Source organism: Carcharodon carcharias, chromosome 2 (genome assembly GCF_017639515.1).
Source record: "Carcharodon carcharias isolate sCarCar2 chromosome 2, sCarCar2.pri, whole genome shotgun sequence".
Lineage (NCBI taxonomy): Eukaryota > Metazoa > Chordata > Chondrichthyes > Lamniformes > Lamnidae > Carcharodon > Carcharodon carcharias.
In genome coordinates, this window is record NC_054468.1 from 201,755,925 (window position 1) to 201,769,713 (window position 13,789).

At 42.2% G+C, this 13,789-nt stretch overlaps 1 protein-coding gene across 2 annotated transcripts in view; it reads right to left on the bottom strand.

Moving 5' to 3' along the window:
- Positions 1 to 13,789, bottom strand: part of LOC121269436 (protein kinase C epsilon type) — a 695,765-nt gene that overhangs the window by 285,971 nt on the left and 396,005 nt on the right. For both annotated transcript variants that reach the window (XM_041174046.1, XM_041174045.1), the window contains 3 exons: positions 11,189 to 11,223; positions 7,948 to 8,033; positions 6,194 to 6,323 (listed from right to left, as the gene is read on the bottom strand). In XM_041174046.1, the coding sequence (XP_041029980.1) occupies positions 6,194 to 6,323; positions 7,948 to 8,033; positions 11,189 to 11,223 (251 nt within the window). The remainder of the gene's footprint in view (positions 1 to 6,193; positions 6,324 to 7,947; positions 8,034 to 11,188; positions 11,224 to 13,789) is intronic.

Genomic DNA, 13,789 nt, shown 5'->3' on the forward strand with positions numbered 1-13,789 from the left:
CTTCCTAACTACCGACTCAACCTGCAAGTTAACCTTAAGAGAATCCTGGACTAGGATTCCCAAGTCCCTTTGCACTCCAGATTTCTGAATTCTCTCCCCATTTAGAAGATAGTCTATGCCTCTATTCTTCCTACCAAAGTGCATGACCTCACACTTCCCCACGTTATATTCCATCTGCCACTTCTTTGCCCATTATCCTAACCTGTACAAATCCTTCTGCAGCCTCCCCGCCTCCTAAATACTACCTGTCCCTCCACCTATCTTTGTATCATCTGCAAACTTAGCCAGGATGCCCTCAGTTCCTTCATCTAGATCATTAATGTATAAAGTGAAAAGTTGCAGTCCCAACACTGACCCCTGCGGAACTCCACTAGTCACCGGCCGCCATCCTGAGAAGGACCCCCTTATCCCCAATCTCTGTCTCCTGCCAGACAGCCAATCTTCTAACCATACTAGTACCTTGCCTCTAACACCATGGGCTCTTATCTTACTGAGCAGCCTCCTGTGCGGCACCTTGTCAAAGGCCTTCTGGAAGTCCAAGTAGATAACTTCCATTGGCTCTCCTTTGTCTAACCTACTCATTACCTCCTCAAAGAATTCTAACAGATTTGTCAGGCATGACCTCCCCTTGATGAAACCATGCTGACTTTGCCCTATTTTATTATGCACTTCCAAGTATTCTGAAATCTCATCCTTAATAATGGACTCTAAAATCTTACCAATGACCGAGGTCAGGCTGATCGGCCTGTAATTTCCCGTCTTTTGCCTCACTCCCTTCTTAAACAAGGGGGTTATATTAGTGATTTTCCAGTCCTCTGGGACCCTCCCTGACCCCAGTGATTCCTAAAAGATCACCACTAATGCCTCCACTATCTCTTCAGCTATCTGCTTCAGAACTCTGGGGTGTAATCCATCTGACCCAGGTGATTTATCCACCTTGAGACCTTTCAGTTTTCCTAGCACCTTCTCCTTGGTAATGGCCACCATACTCACCTCTGCCCCCCGACTCTCTTGAACTTTGGGGATGTTACTCCTGTCTTTCACCGTGAAGACTGACGCAAAGTACCTATTCAGTTCCTCCACCATTTCTTTGTTCCCCACTAGTACTTCTCCAGCGTCATTTTCCAGCGGCCCAATATCTACTTTTGCCTCTCTCTTACCCTTTATATATCTAAAAAAACTCTTGCAATCTTCTTTTATATTACTGGCTAGTTTACCCTCATATTTAATCTTATCTCTCCTTATTTCTCTTTTAGCTGTCCTCTGTTGGTCTTTGTAGGCTTCCCGATCCCCTGGTTTCCCACTGCTCTTCGCCGCATTGTAATTCTTAGCACACTGAGCATTATTTAGCAAATGTTGTCCAATCACTGAATCACATCTAATGTTGAACACTGTGTTTTGAGTTTTGCAAGCACAGGGTGATTGGGTACAGTCTGTACCCTGCCTGTTGCAAACAGTGGCTGGGACATGCTGTTTCATACGATCCACCAGTTTTCAGCAGTATTTACTTTATCAATGCTCCTGTAGTTTTTTATTTGCAAATGTATCAGAAGTGGCAATATATCCAGCTGGCATTGCAGTAATTTCCTGCCATATATCACAATGGTAAAGTTAAAGTTAAATTACACATGTAGATGACCTGATGCGGCACTGGATTACAGCACCAGTATACACCACATTGAAGGTTGGATCAGGGGAGAGGGAGGAACATGTTTGATCCCTGCAGTGGGGAATTGCTACTAACACCACTCCAGCTGAAATGATAGCTAACAATTATTTTTACCTCACATCATTTTGGTGTTTCATAAAAGTTTGCAATCATTGGTGGACGATGTCAGTGAATTTGATTTTTACGTTCTGTTTTCTTTATTTCTGTTTAAAAGGTCAAAATGGCAGCTTCTGCTTCCCCTGTGCCCTGGGGGTGCCAATATTGGATTTGAATACTTACAGAACTGTTTCACCTACTCCACAGACCATGCAGATAACATTTCCAGATTATAGTAATAACCACTGTGAAGCATGTCCACATTACAGTAAAATGAATACAGTTTTGGTCTCCATGCTTAAGGGTACATTTGCCTTAGAGCGGGTGCAACAAAGGTTCACTTGTTAATTCCTGGGATGAGAGAATTCTCCCATGAGGACAGGTTGAGTGAAATTTGCCTATACTGTCTCAAGTTTAGATGACAGGTGATCTCATTGAAACAAATCAGATTCTGAGAGGACTTTATAGGGATGATGCTGAGAGGCTATTTACTCTTGCTGGAACTCAGGCTCAGGATAATGGGTCAGCCATTGAGGGCAAATTTCTCGGCTCAGAGGGTTGTAAATATTTGAAATTCTCTACCCCAGGGAGATGAGAATGTTTAGTCATTGAGTATATTCAAGGTTATGATCTATAGATTATTGGAATCCATGGGAATCAAGGGACGTGAGGATCAATAGGAAAGTGAAGTAGAGATCAAAGATCATCTATGAGCTTAAGGACTGGCAAAGCAGGTTCAAGGGACCATATGGCTTACTCCAGCTGCTATTTCTCATGTTCTTATGACAATAATATGTCCAGATTGTGATAAGGATCTTGGTGATAAAATATCTAATAGGTATTTGTGGATGAGCTGCCATGTCCTCCTGATAAAGAATGAAATCATTATTTTCAGCTCCAATCTCAAACCCTATACACTGTCTCTTGATTCCAATCCCTTTCACTCTGAATGAACTCGGAACACAGCAGTTTCACCTTCACTAAAGAGGTTGTGTAAATTTATCAGGCTGAAACATTATGTGAGGGATAGTCCTCCCTATTCCATAGGCCACCCAAGTGCTGGCTGAAAGTGGTATTGGTGGAGGCTTGAGTTGAAAACTTACTAAGGTAGGAGAAACCTTGTTTTTTTAAGATTTAGTAAGTTCTTTCCAGTGAAAAAGTATGCTAGTCGTTTTGTGGTACAGAATGCCTGTATGCAGAATTGATGGCATTTGCTGACAAAAAGGGGACGTTCACAAATCTGAAAACGTAGGTTTATCCTGAGGCATCTTTGCCTACAAAAGGCAACCAATCACCAGAGAAGTAAAGTGTGTCAAACACTGCCACCTGCAGGAAAAATGAGGCACTGTTTAAGTGCAAAAATTACCTTTACGGTTTCCCCCTTGCAGTTTGTAAAAACAACATAAAATTTACAGCTCCCAAAACTTAGTACCAGCAGAGCAAATATTTCCTGTTTTTTTTATATCCACTTACTTTAACTTGGTGTAAGAAAATTGTGCACAAAGAAGTTGTGAAAATTTTCCTCCATGTGATGTTCAACCTGCTCCATTATTAACTTTGGCAAGAATTTTACGGGCGCCATCATGGCAGCGACAGGGTTGTAAAAAGCGGCGAGCCATTCTAAACTCCACTGACTTTGGCCGGAATGTAAAATACCTCTGCCGAAAAATTCCGCCTTTGTTTCCAGATTGTTTCCACTCACCCACAATATAACACAGCAGTAATAATAATTGATTGCATTTATAAAGCATATTTAACACTGAAAAATGTCCCAAGAAGAGCAGTCCAAAAGTAGATGCTCAGCCAAAGAAGGAGATGTAAGGAGACGTTGCCAAAAGCAAAGAGGCGGGTTTTAAGGATGGCCTTAAGAAAGAGTGAGAAGTGTAGAGCTAAAGTAGTTGGGGGTGGAATTCCAGAGCGTAGTGCTCAGATGGCTGTGGGCATGGATCCTGTGGTTGCATTAAGGGGGGGTGGGGGTGTTGCATAAAAAGCCAGGATCAGAAAGATGGAGAATTTGGTGCAGTGCGCTGTAGGAGGTTGCAAACAGCAGCAAGCTAGAGCGTGTAGGGATTTAAACACAAACGGAGTATTTTAAATTGAATGTACTGGCATGAGAGACAATGCAGGTCAATGTTCACAGGAGTAATGCAGGATCAGGAACTGCTGTGGGTTAGGATATGGGCAGCAGCATCTTGCATGCGCTGATGTTTTCAAAGGGTGAGGAACGAGAGGCTGAGCAGAAGACCTTTGGGAGAGTCAAGCCTGCAACTGACAAAGGATTACATTTGCTGAAAATGGGGCAGAGGCAGACAATTTTATTGAGGCAGAGGTAGTTGATATTTGTTACGGAAAGCATACGGAGTCAGCATCTCAGCTTGGGTGAAGAGGGCACCAAGATTGCGAATGGTCTTTTCCAATGGCTGGGTGAAGTTGAAATTGTAGAGAAGGTATGGGCTTGGATGTTTGATGAGTCAGGCCAACTCAGGAGGTATTTAAAAATGGCGGGTTGGAACCGATTCTGGGATTCCCGCCCCCGTTCCTGTTTCTGGCAATTTTCGCCAGCCCGGGATAAGGATACAGGTAGCCAACCTGCATACAGCACTCTTCCCCTGACTCCATTACAGGTTTGGGCAGTACAAAGCTCCCTGCCCCAACATCTGTGGTGGCGTTGGTCCCCTTCTGTAAGTGGACGTGGTCCATGGCCTCTCAGACAAATCGTGAACCAATCATCAACCAAAAAGAAGTCATTCAACATTCCAGTTGAAATACAGTGACCCTCTCATCTTCTCCTAAAGCTGTCAATTAATCACAGCCATTCATTGTATCAAAGTCACTTTTAACTTTGCAACACTGTGCAAATAAACACACAGGTAGTGAAAACAACTCTTCATGGAAATAGCAGGTATTACAAGGTAATAGAGATGTCAATTAAATAAAGCTTTTCCTTCCCTCTACACAGTATAAACTTTGTTTGCTGGGGTCTAAGTGGATTACAGTACTTGGAGCTCAGCCAAGCACTCATAATGAGGCCTATGGAGTTTGTGGCAAATGCTGAAGATAATGGTTTTGCACCTTCATCTCATTTAATCACACCTGCCTTCCACCCTATCACTGACCTTCGCTTATCTCCTTTCCCCAACATCCCCCTTTACTGGTCTTCGCACTTGCTTAACATCTTTTACATCTCTTTTTGCAATCTGACAAAAGGTCACTGGCTTGAAACATTCACTCTGTTTTTCTTTCTTTGCAGATGTTGCCTGAGCAGCTGAGTATGTCTGACATTTTCTGGTTTTATTACAGGTTCCCAGCATTTTCAGAGTTTTGTTTTGCTTATAATGATTTCAATTTTTTGAATCTTTAACTGGAGGAAATTGTGGTCCATCTACAACCAAATATCATACAAGCAGTTTGAGAGCTCAGAGACACTGAAATGATCAAATGAGGTGGTAAATCATAGAGCTGAGTCAGTGTACACGTGGCATCTGATTCTATGTCTATGGATGATGTTGCCAAGGGGTGGCATGAAAATGAGAAAGATGAAAGGGGCAAGGATAGATCCTTGGGAGACTCTGTTAAAAATGGCGAAAATAAGCTATTGCTGGAGATGATCTGGCTACAATCATCTGAGCTAAGTCAAGCCAAATAAAGGCTAACCCAATGATGTGCACAATGGAGAAAAGATGTTGGGGGAAGTTGGTGTGGTCAATCATGTTCCAGAGAGGGTCAAGAAGGGATAATACACCATGGTTACAGTCACAGTGTGATTCCGGAGTAGGGGCAGTTCTGGTGAAGGAGCGTTCAAGCCTGTGATTACTTGATGTGTCCAGCTTAAATGTATTACCATGCTCCTTAGTGTGGGTGAAATTATTTTTTTATGCTTATAAATCCAATTTCATATCCCCAGGCAACAGGAGAAGTACCATCTGTCATGTAGCTCTGTAAACCAGAAATAAAGAAAACACAAAGTAAAAATCCATCTTTCTGATTAGACATTTATCCGAGGCCCCATCTCTCAGGTGAACATAAAAGGACCCATGACACCATTCTGAAGAAGGACATGAGACTTCTCACCAGTGTCCTGGCCAACACCAGTGAAACACATTATCTAGTCACTATCATATTGCTGCTCATAGGAACTTGTTGTGTGCTAATTGGTTTGTATAGTTTATACATTACTACTGTGACTACATTTTGAGAGTACTACATTGCCTGTAAAACAGTTTGGGACATCTGGAGGTTGTGAAAGGCACTATATAAATGTAAGTCTTTCTTTCCTCAGACTCACTGACTACTTCTTCCATCAACAAATATGGTTGATTAAAATGTTATTATGTGAAAATAGTGTTAAATGATCAGTAATTGACATTTTTCGCATCCTTGCAATATGAAGTAACTCACTAAAAGAAGAATTGATCACGGATTTCTTACCTTTACATTGTAACCCTTGTTTCATCAAACCCCAAAGCAATGAGCCACAATGATCACAGAAAGTGGGCACTTTGAAATTATGAATGCTAAACTTGTGAGGCATGTTGACACTGAAGCGCTGGGAGCCCACCTGCACAGAAAGCAAATAGAAAAGATGCATTTCAGCCAATGATTTTGAATTGGTTTCAGACACTCGCACACAAAAGAATTGTAGGAAACACAGAACTGAAACAGAACTGTACTATCCAGAGCCAAATACAGGCAGTACACAAACATCTAGAGTAATGTAGAAAGTGAATTCTGATGTACTTTTTGTTAGCTTTGTTGAAATTTTATAAGGCCTCAATAGGTTCACCACTCAGCTACTTCTCTGTCATCATGAGTATTGTATCACATTTGATCAAGGTCAAAGTTAGTGAGGTCAGCGGGGCTGCTAAGCCAATAATGTGACTATGTTATTTATTGTTGAAAATGTGACAAAAAATCTATTCTGTTAGTTCCCTTCCCAAACAGAAATATAACTGTTATCCATTCCATGTCATTATAACAACCACTTATATTTATATAATGCATTTAACGTAATAAAACATTTCAAGGCCCTCCACAGGAGTATTATTAAACAAAACGTGACATTGAACCAAGTAAGAAGATGTAAGGGAAGATGATCAATCAAAGGGGTAGGATTTAAGGAGCATCACAAAGGAAGAAAGAGACGTAGAAAGGCAGAGAGGTTTAGGGAGAGAGTTCCAGAACTACAGGTAGCTGAAGGCACAGCCACAAAGAGCAGAATCATTGAAATTGGGAATGCTCAAGAGGCCTGAATTAGAGGAGCATAGATATCTAGAAGGGTTAAGGAGAAGATTACAGAGATGGACAGGGGGGAGACCATGGAGGGATTTGAAAACAAAGATGAAAATTTTAAAATCAAGGGATTGCTTAACTAGAAGCTAGTGCAGGTCAGCAAGCAGAAGGGCGATGGGTGAATGGGACTTGGTGTGAGTTAAAACATGTGTAATGAAGGATAAAACATGGGTGGTCAGCCAGGATGGGTTTGACTGGTCAAGGAAAGGCATGGGTGAGGGTTTCAGTAGCAGATGTGCTAAGACCGGGGCAAAGTTGGGCAATGTTACAAAGGTGGAAATTGGCAATTTTAATGATGGTGTGGATAAATGGTTGAAAGTTCACCTTGTGGTTAAATATAACACTAAGGTTGTGAACAATCTGGTTCAGTCTGAGTTGCCAGGGACAGGGATGGAGTTAGCGGCGAGGGAACAATGTTTGTGGCAGGGACCAAGGCCAATAGCTTTGATCTTCTCCAATATTTAGGTGGAGAAGATTTCTGCTAACTCAGTACTGGATGTCAGACATGCAGTTGGACAAGTTATAATGACAGTAAAGGGAGAGTTGGTGGTGAGGTAGAGTGGGTGTCTTCAGCCTAAATGTGGAAGCTGACATGTTTTTGGATTATGTCACTGAAGGGCAGCATGTGGGTGAGAAATAGGAGGGGACCCAGGACAGATCCTTGGGAGACACTAGGATAATGATGCAGGAGTGGGAAGAGAAGCCATTGCTGGTAAATTTCTGCCTAAGATTAGATAGATAACAATTAAACCAGGCAGCCCCACCCAACTGGTAGGTGGTTGAGAGGTGTTGGAGGAGGATGGCGTGGTCAAATGTGTCAAAGGCTGCAGACAGATCAAGAAGCACGAGGTTGCTAGGGATGAATGTTCAACTGCATCAGGCAAAATATATACCTCATCCTGCGCTTCTTGCTTCTTCAAACCAGCACATTTAGTTATGATTAGTTCATGACATCGTTTATGCACCACACAGGTACAGACTGTAAATTCAAATAAATAAAAAACATTAGTTCACTGTCAGCTTTAAACTTCACTGAATACTAATCAAAGCGAGAAACAAAAAGTGCAACAACACAAAATGAAAAAACAATGACCTAGTTCATCAATTGAATTTGTCAGTCAAGGTTTCATTACATTTACTCTATTTGCTGTTTATTTTGTACATTTTTTTGTTGGGGAGACAGTGGCATCGAGGTAATGTCACTGGACTAGAAATCCAGAGGCACAGGCTCAAATCATGAGCTCAAGCCCTGCCATGGCAGCTAGCAGAATTTAAATGTAATTAATAAAGCTCGTCTCAGTAATAGCAACCATGAAACCATCATCAATTGTTGTAAAAATCCATCTGGTTCTTTAATGTCTTTTAGGGAAGGGAATCTGCTATCCTTACCTGGTCTGGCCTACATGTGACTCCAGATCCACTGCCATGTAATTGACTCTCAACTGCCCTCTGCAATTGCCTAGCAAGCCACTCAGCTCAAGGACAATTAGGGATGGGCAACAAATGCTGGCTTTTAATTGCCAGTGACGCCCACACCCCATGAACAAATAAATAAAAACTTTCTTCCTTTCAATATTTAAAGTCAATAAATTGTATGATCATCAATATTAGTCTGCGGTCAAAATTGCAACTGGATACAACCGGAAGCACTAATGCAATTTGCCCCCGCCCCCCAACAAATACAAGGTTTGCTCTGAAACTCTGCATTTTCTTGCTTACTTGAGGAACTAATATCATGCAGCCCAAGTTGTATCTTTGATGCTTTAACACCTGCTTTATTATACTTAGTCCAGCCATAATCATTCATTCCTGGCGTACTCTGCCTATTCACTTTTCAATCTGATGCCACTTTATGGACCTTCATCATTACAATTTTTTAAGAAGTACAGCTGTGTATAAGAGCCATTTTTTTCAATATTACAAAAATATTTCAAAATCTACCACTAAACATTATATATCCTAGGCAAGGCAAGAGCCAAACAATATTTGCTTTTGCTTCTCCGCTCATTAAAGGTGCACACACTGTGAACCACAGGCTATTCTTGGCGGTGCAATGATCACAAAGACAGCTAAATTGGAAAGGGAGCTCTGCTGTTACACCAGTTCATCAATCTATCAACAAAATGAATGATTTATTAACACTGGTCACTGTTTATCAACATGTCTCAGATTTGGTGTCAATTTCTCATCTGTTGTATGCACAAAGCCAAAAAAACCCTGTGAAATGTGCAAAAACAATCTTTGTTAACCAGTCTCTTTGGATTCCTTGATTCTCTGTAAAAAGTAACAGGCACCCTTTTCTCAAGAAGTTTCTGATTTGTCAATTGGAACACTTGTACATGAACACTGAAAGGCTGAATGGTGAATAAACTGTTCCCTGCCAACCTACTTTTTAATTCATTAAATATAAAAAAAAACTACCATTAAAATATCAATAAGGCTGTCAAGGGAATATTAGTTGACCAATAACAGACTTCTGTAAATAGATCTATTCAATGACATATCCCTTCTGCCCACTGTGACAATGACCATGACCCATTAACCATACTGATGTCAAGTGCTTAATTCACTATGAGGTATTGAATTCATTTATTTCTTTTTTATTTTTTGTAATGCGTTTACATGGACCATCGATGTTGCGGCATGGTCACATTAGGCCAAATGAACTCCCTCTCACCCATATGCTTGAGTAGCTAGTTGTATTTTAAAGATTCCGACAAATGGTTAAACGTTAAACTCATTTCAACATCAAACAGCTGATTCCCACATGACGACAAGTTTTACATTTATGTTTCCTCTCAGGGAATAGCATCCAGCAGCAGGAAGAATGCTAATCTCCCCCTCAGAAAAATGACAGGTTATTTGTGACAGTCACCCCCAAATGCCATTTAAGCAGGCCACTTTCAGACTGGGAGGCCTGAAATGGCAGGTCATCAGAAAACTGCACAAAACAGTAAAGAATTTCCTCTGAGGCAACAGATCTTTTCAACTGAAGAAGAGTCATACAGACTCAAAACTGTTTCTCTCTCCACCGATGCTGGCTGGCTGGCTGAGTTTTTCCAGCATTTTCTGTTATTATTTCAGATTTCCAGCATCCACAGTATTTTGCTTTTATTTTAGATCTTTTCAATTGCTCCCTGTTAAACTTGGGAATCTTTAAACTCCTCCACCTCCCACAAGATTATTGTTTCTGTATTAGCAAATTTACTTGAATAATTTACTTGAGGTACAATATATCCTTGATTATTAACAATTCACATTAGCAACATCTCACACCTGGAAGGTTCAAGAGTTGGAGAATTATCCAATTCAGTTAAGCAAAAACATAAATGCTGAAAACATTTATGAATGATGCCTCCAAGTAATTTTGTTGGCACTGTGGAGAACTCCTTCAGGCATTGGGCTAAAAGCCAAAAAGCCCATCAGAGACATAAACAATAGTCATTTAACCAGTGTTCTGTCGACAAGCACTTCCATTGAGGCTTAAAGGAGTCAAAGACTGTTAACAGGTGCCACATCATGATGGGGTTATCTTACTGAGGAAAGTTTGGACAAGTTGGACCTGTATCTGTTGGAGTTTAGAAGAGTGAAAGGGGACTTGACAAGGTGGATGCTGAAAGGATGTTTCCCCTTATGAGAGAGTACAGAACTAGGGGACTCATTTTAAAAATAAGAGGTCTCCCATTTAAGACAGAGATTAGGAGAATTTTTTTCTCTGTGTAATATTCTTCCCAAAGAGCATTGGAGGCTGGGTCATTGAATATTTTTTAATGCTGAGTTAGATAGATTCTTGATTGACAGGGGAGTCAAAGGGTATAGGGGGTAGGAAGGAAAGTAGAGGGGGTAGGAAGGAAAGTAGAATTGAGGCTACACCAGATCAACCATGATCTTATCAAATGTCGGAGCAAGCGCGAGGGGCCGAATGGCCTACTCCCACTCCTAATTTGTATGCTCGTATGTATGTGACATGATGATGAATTTCACAATTCCAAACTCAGCCAACCAGAAATCCATGTTTAACTTTTGTTTCAACACGCATCTGTCATATAGCTACTGTACACTCAACTGAAATAGAACAGTGAAACTGTAGAGACAAAAAACTTTTAATATAGAAATTTGAAACCCATTTCTTACCCTGGCACTGGTATCCTTGTTTACCTATTACACCCCTGTAAAATAACACAGAACAAACAAGTGTTCATTAGATTATTGGTATATTGCCATTTATGCATTAATTTTCAAAAACACAATCTCAGTTTAGTATAAACAACATTTCCACATGTTCCAAGTGGAGAAATTGAGACGAACAGAACACAGAATGTAAGAAATAGGAGCAGGAGTAGATTATACAGCCCCGAATGAATCTGATCTGTCATTCAATACAATCAGGTTGGATTTTCTGCTTCAAGTGTGCTTTCCTGTCTTCTCCCCATATCCCTTGATTCCCATAAAATCTATCTATCTCAGCCGATACCCAATGATAGAGTCTGTGGAAGAGAATTCCAAATATTCACAATCATGTGAGTGAAGAAATTTATCCTCATCTCAGCTCTGAATGATCAACCTCGTATCCTGAGACTGTTCTGGATTCTCCAGCCGGTCAGTGTCAGACCCCTTCAGGGATAACATAGAATATATGAAACTTATTGGCATAACCATCACAGTTAAGTATAAAGGCTGGAATTTTCCGCTCCCATTGGCGGCAGGCATGTTTGGCAGCATGAGCGGACAATATGGCGAGAAGGCTAAAAATCGGTTTACACCATCATAAAACCAGTCAGCAATCGTCTGCTCCACCCGAAAATGACAGGCCGTGTTTCCCGCCTATGCATGTCAGGGACCTCATTTCAATATTTTAGTATCTTATTACAAGCTCTGTTCACTGTAATCATCCCCCCGCACTGGATTATCTGAGCATGTCAGTATGATTGCATGCCGATGCGTTTCACAACTGTACGTAAGCGACATCACCTGGCGAACTGAACTTTGCTCTGGACTTCGAGATTTGTTTGCCTACCTTGCTTCAGGCAGCACTCGCAGTCATCAGCGCCAGGCTTCACAGGCAGCACCACATCACTTTTAGGGGGGCTCACAGACAGGTCTCTACCTACCAGACCAGCCATAAGGCAGGGGTGGCTTTTCAACAGCTGAAGTGCTAGGGCTTGCTTGGGGAAGGGGGAGAAATAGTCTCAGGCAAGGGAAGAGAAGGCAGGGCAAGGGCTTTACTGGGGAAGGGTGGTACCCCAGGGTTCTGTGTGGGAGCACATTAATCTGTGCAAGTGGCCTCAAGTTGGTGAGGGCTGAGGAGGCAGTCTCCAGAGGAGATGAGGCCAGATGGAGTAATGAGGGTGTGTGAGAGAGTGAGTGGTGGTGTCCCTGGAGCTGTCAGTGAGTGAGATGCCAGTGAATGTGTGATGGCCTTGTTACTGTGTGAGTTTAGAGTGATGGGATGGTTGCCTTACCCTAGCGGCACGAATGAGATCATTCATCCTTTTTCTGCATTGGATGGCGAACCTCTTCTGTGCAGCATTGGCACTGACCACCACTGCCACTGCCTCCCAAGCCGGAGTGGTGAGATTGTTGGACCTCCTGCGGCCAGGGTGGGAGTGGAGGACATCACGGCGGGCCTGCATTCACTGAAGGAGAGGCATTCCTGTGATAGGTCATTGAAATCTTCTTGGCTTCCAGGGCTATGTCTTCACTGGAGCAGTCCTGGGCTGCAAGCATTGAAAACTGTGTGCGCGTAGCTGCAGTTTAGATACGGCACCTGAAGCGAGGAAATGGTGAGGGAATGGTGTGGCGGGTGATTCCGAGGCCACTGCCATCGGGACGATGTATTTCCTGTGGCTGCATAATTAATGAGGCGGGAAGTGGATGATACGGCGCAAAAAACCGCAATTGCGGCTGGCAGGTAAAATGTCGTTTTCACGTCCGGCTACTGCACTTAGTGCAATTCCACCCATAGATTCACCATCATACATTCTCCATTAGCCAAGACAATGGGGAAAAATCTCTTCCTGAACTATTCCCAGACCCCACTTGCTATAAAGTGCTCTTCTGCGCTGAGATGACGAGTGTCTGCTGTGTTCTATGGGTAGATGTTTGCCTGACTTGTCAATTAGTTGACGAAAACTTATGAGTTTTAGTTTCAGTGTCAGTAGTTCAGCAGCTGTTACAATAAATAGTTCAAGTATTATTGAACTTGCTGAATTAAGTGTCCAAAAATATGCCTGTGACATGAAGTTTTTATGAATGCAAAGTTTCTAAAACACATTGCCATGGTTGACTGAAATCTGCTGGTTACATATAGAACAGCTTTTGAAACGTTTGCTTGATATACTTTGGGCTGAATTTTCCTAGAATTGCATAAAATGGAGTCACACCCGCCAACGAAAATGATGGGTTTTCACGCCGTGTCTTCCCAAGCCTGCCTCATTATATATTCACTCCAGCGAAATGCACCGTTTCCATGGCAGCTGAGCTCTCATTCACCCGCACGCCATCACCGCGCTGTTGCATTACACCGGCAGCCATCTTTAAAAGGCAGCCGCCAGCAAAGCACTCATCGCCACCAGCTCACCACCGCTACCCAGGAGACATGGCCAGAAAAGGCAAAAAGACTGCAGCCCCCCGCTTCCTTGAGCGACTGCTGGATGTTGTGGAGGTGTGCCGGGTTGTGTTCTACCCCTACTCTGGTCGCAGAATGGGTAGCAATGTCACCAACCAAGCTTGAGA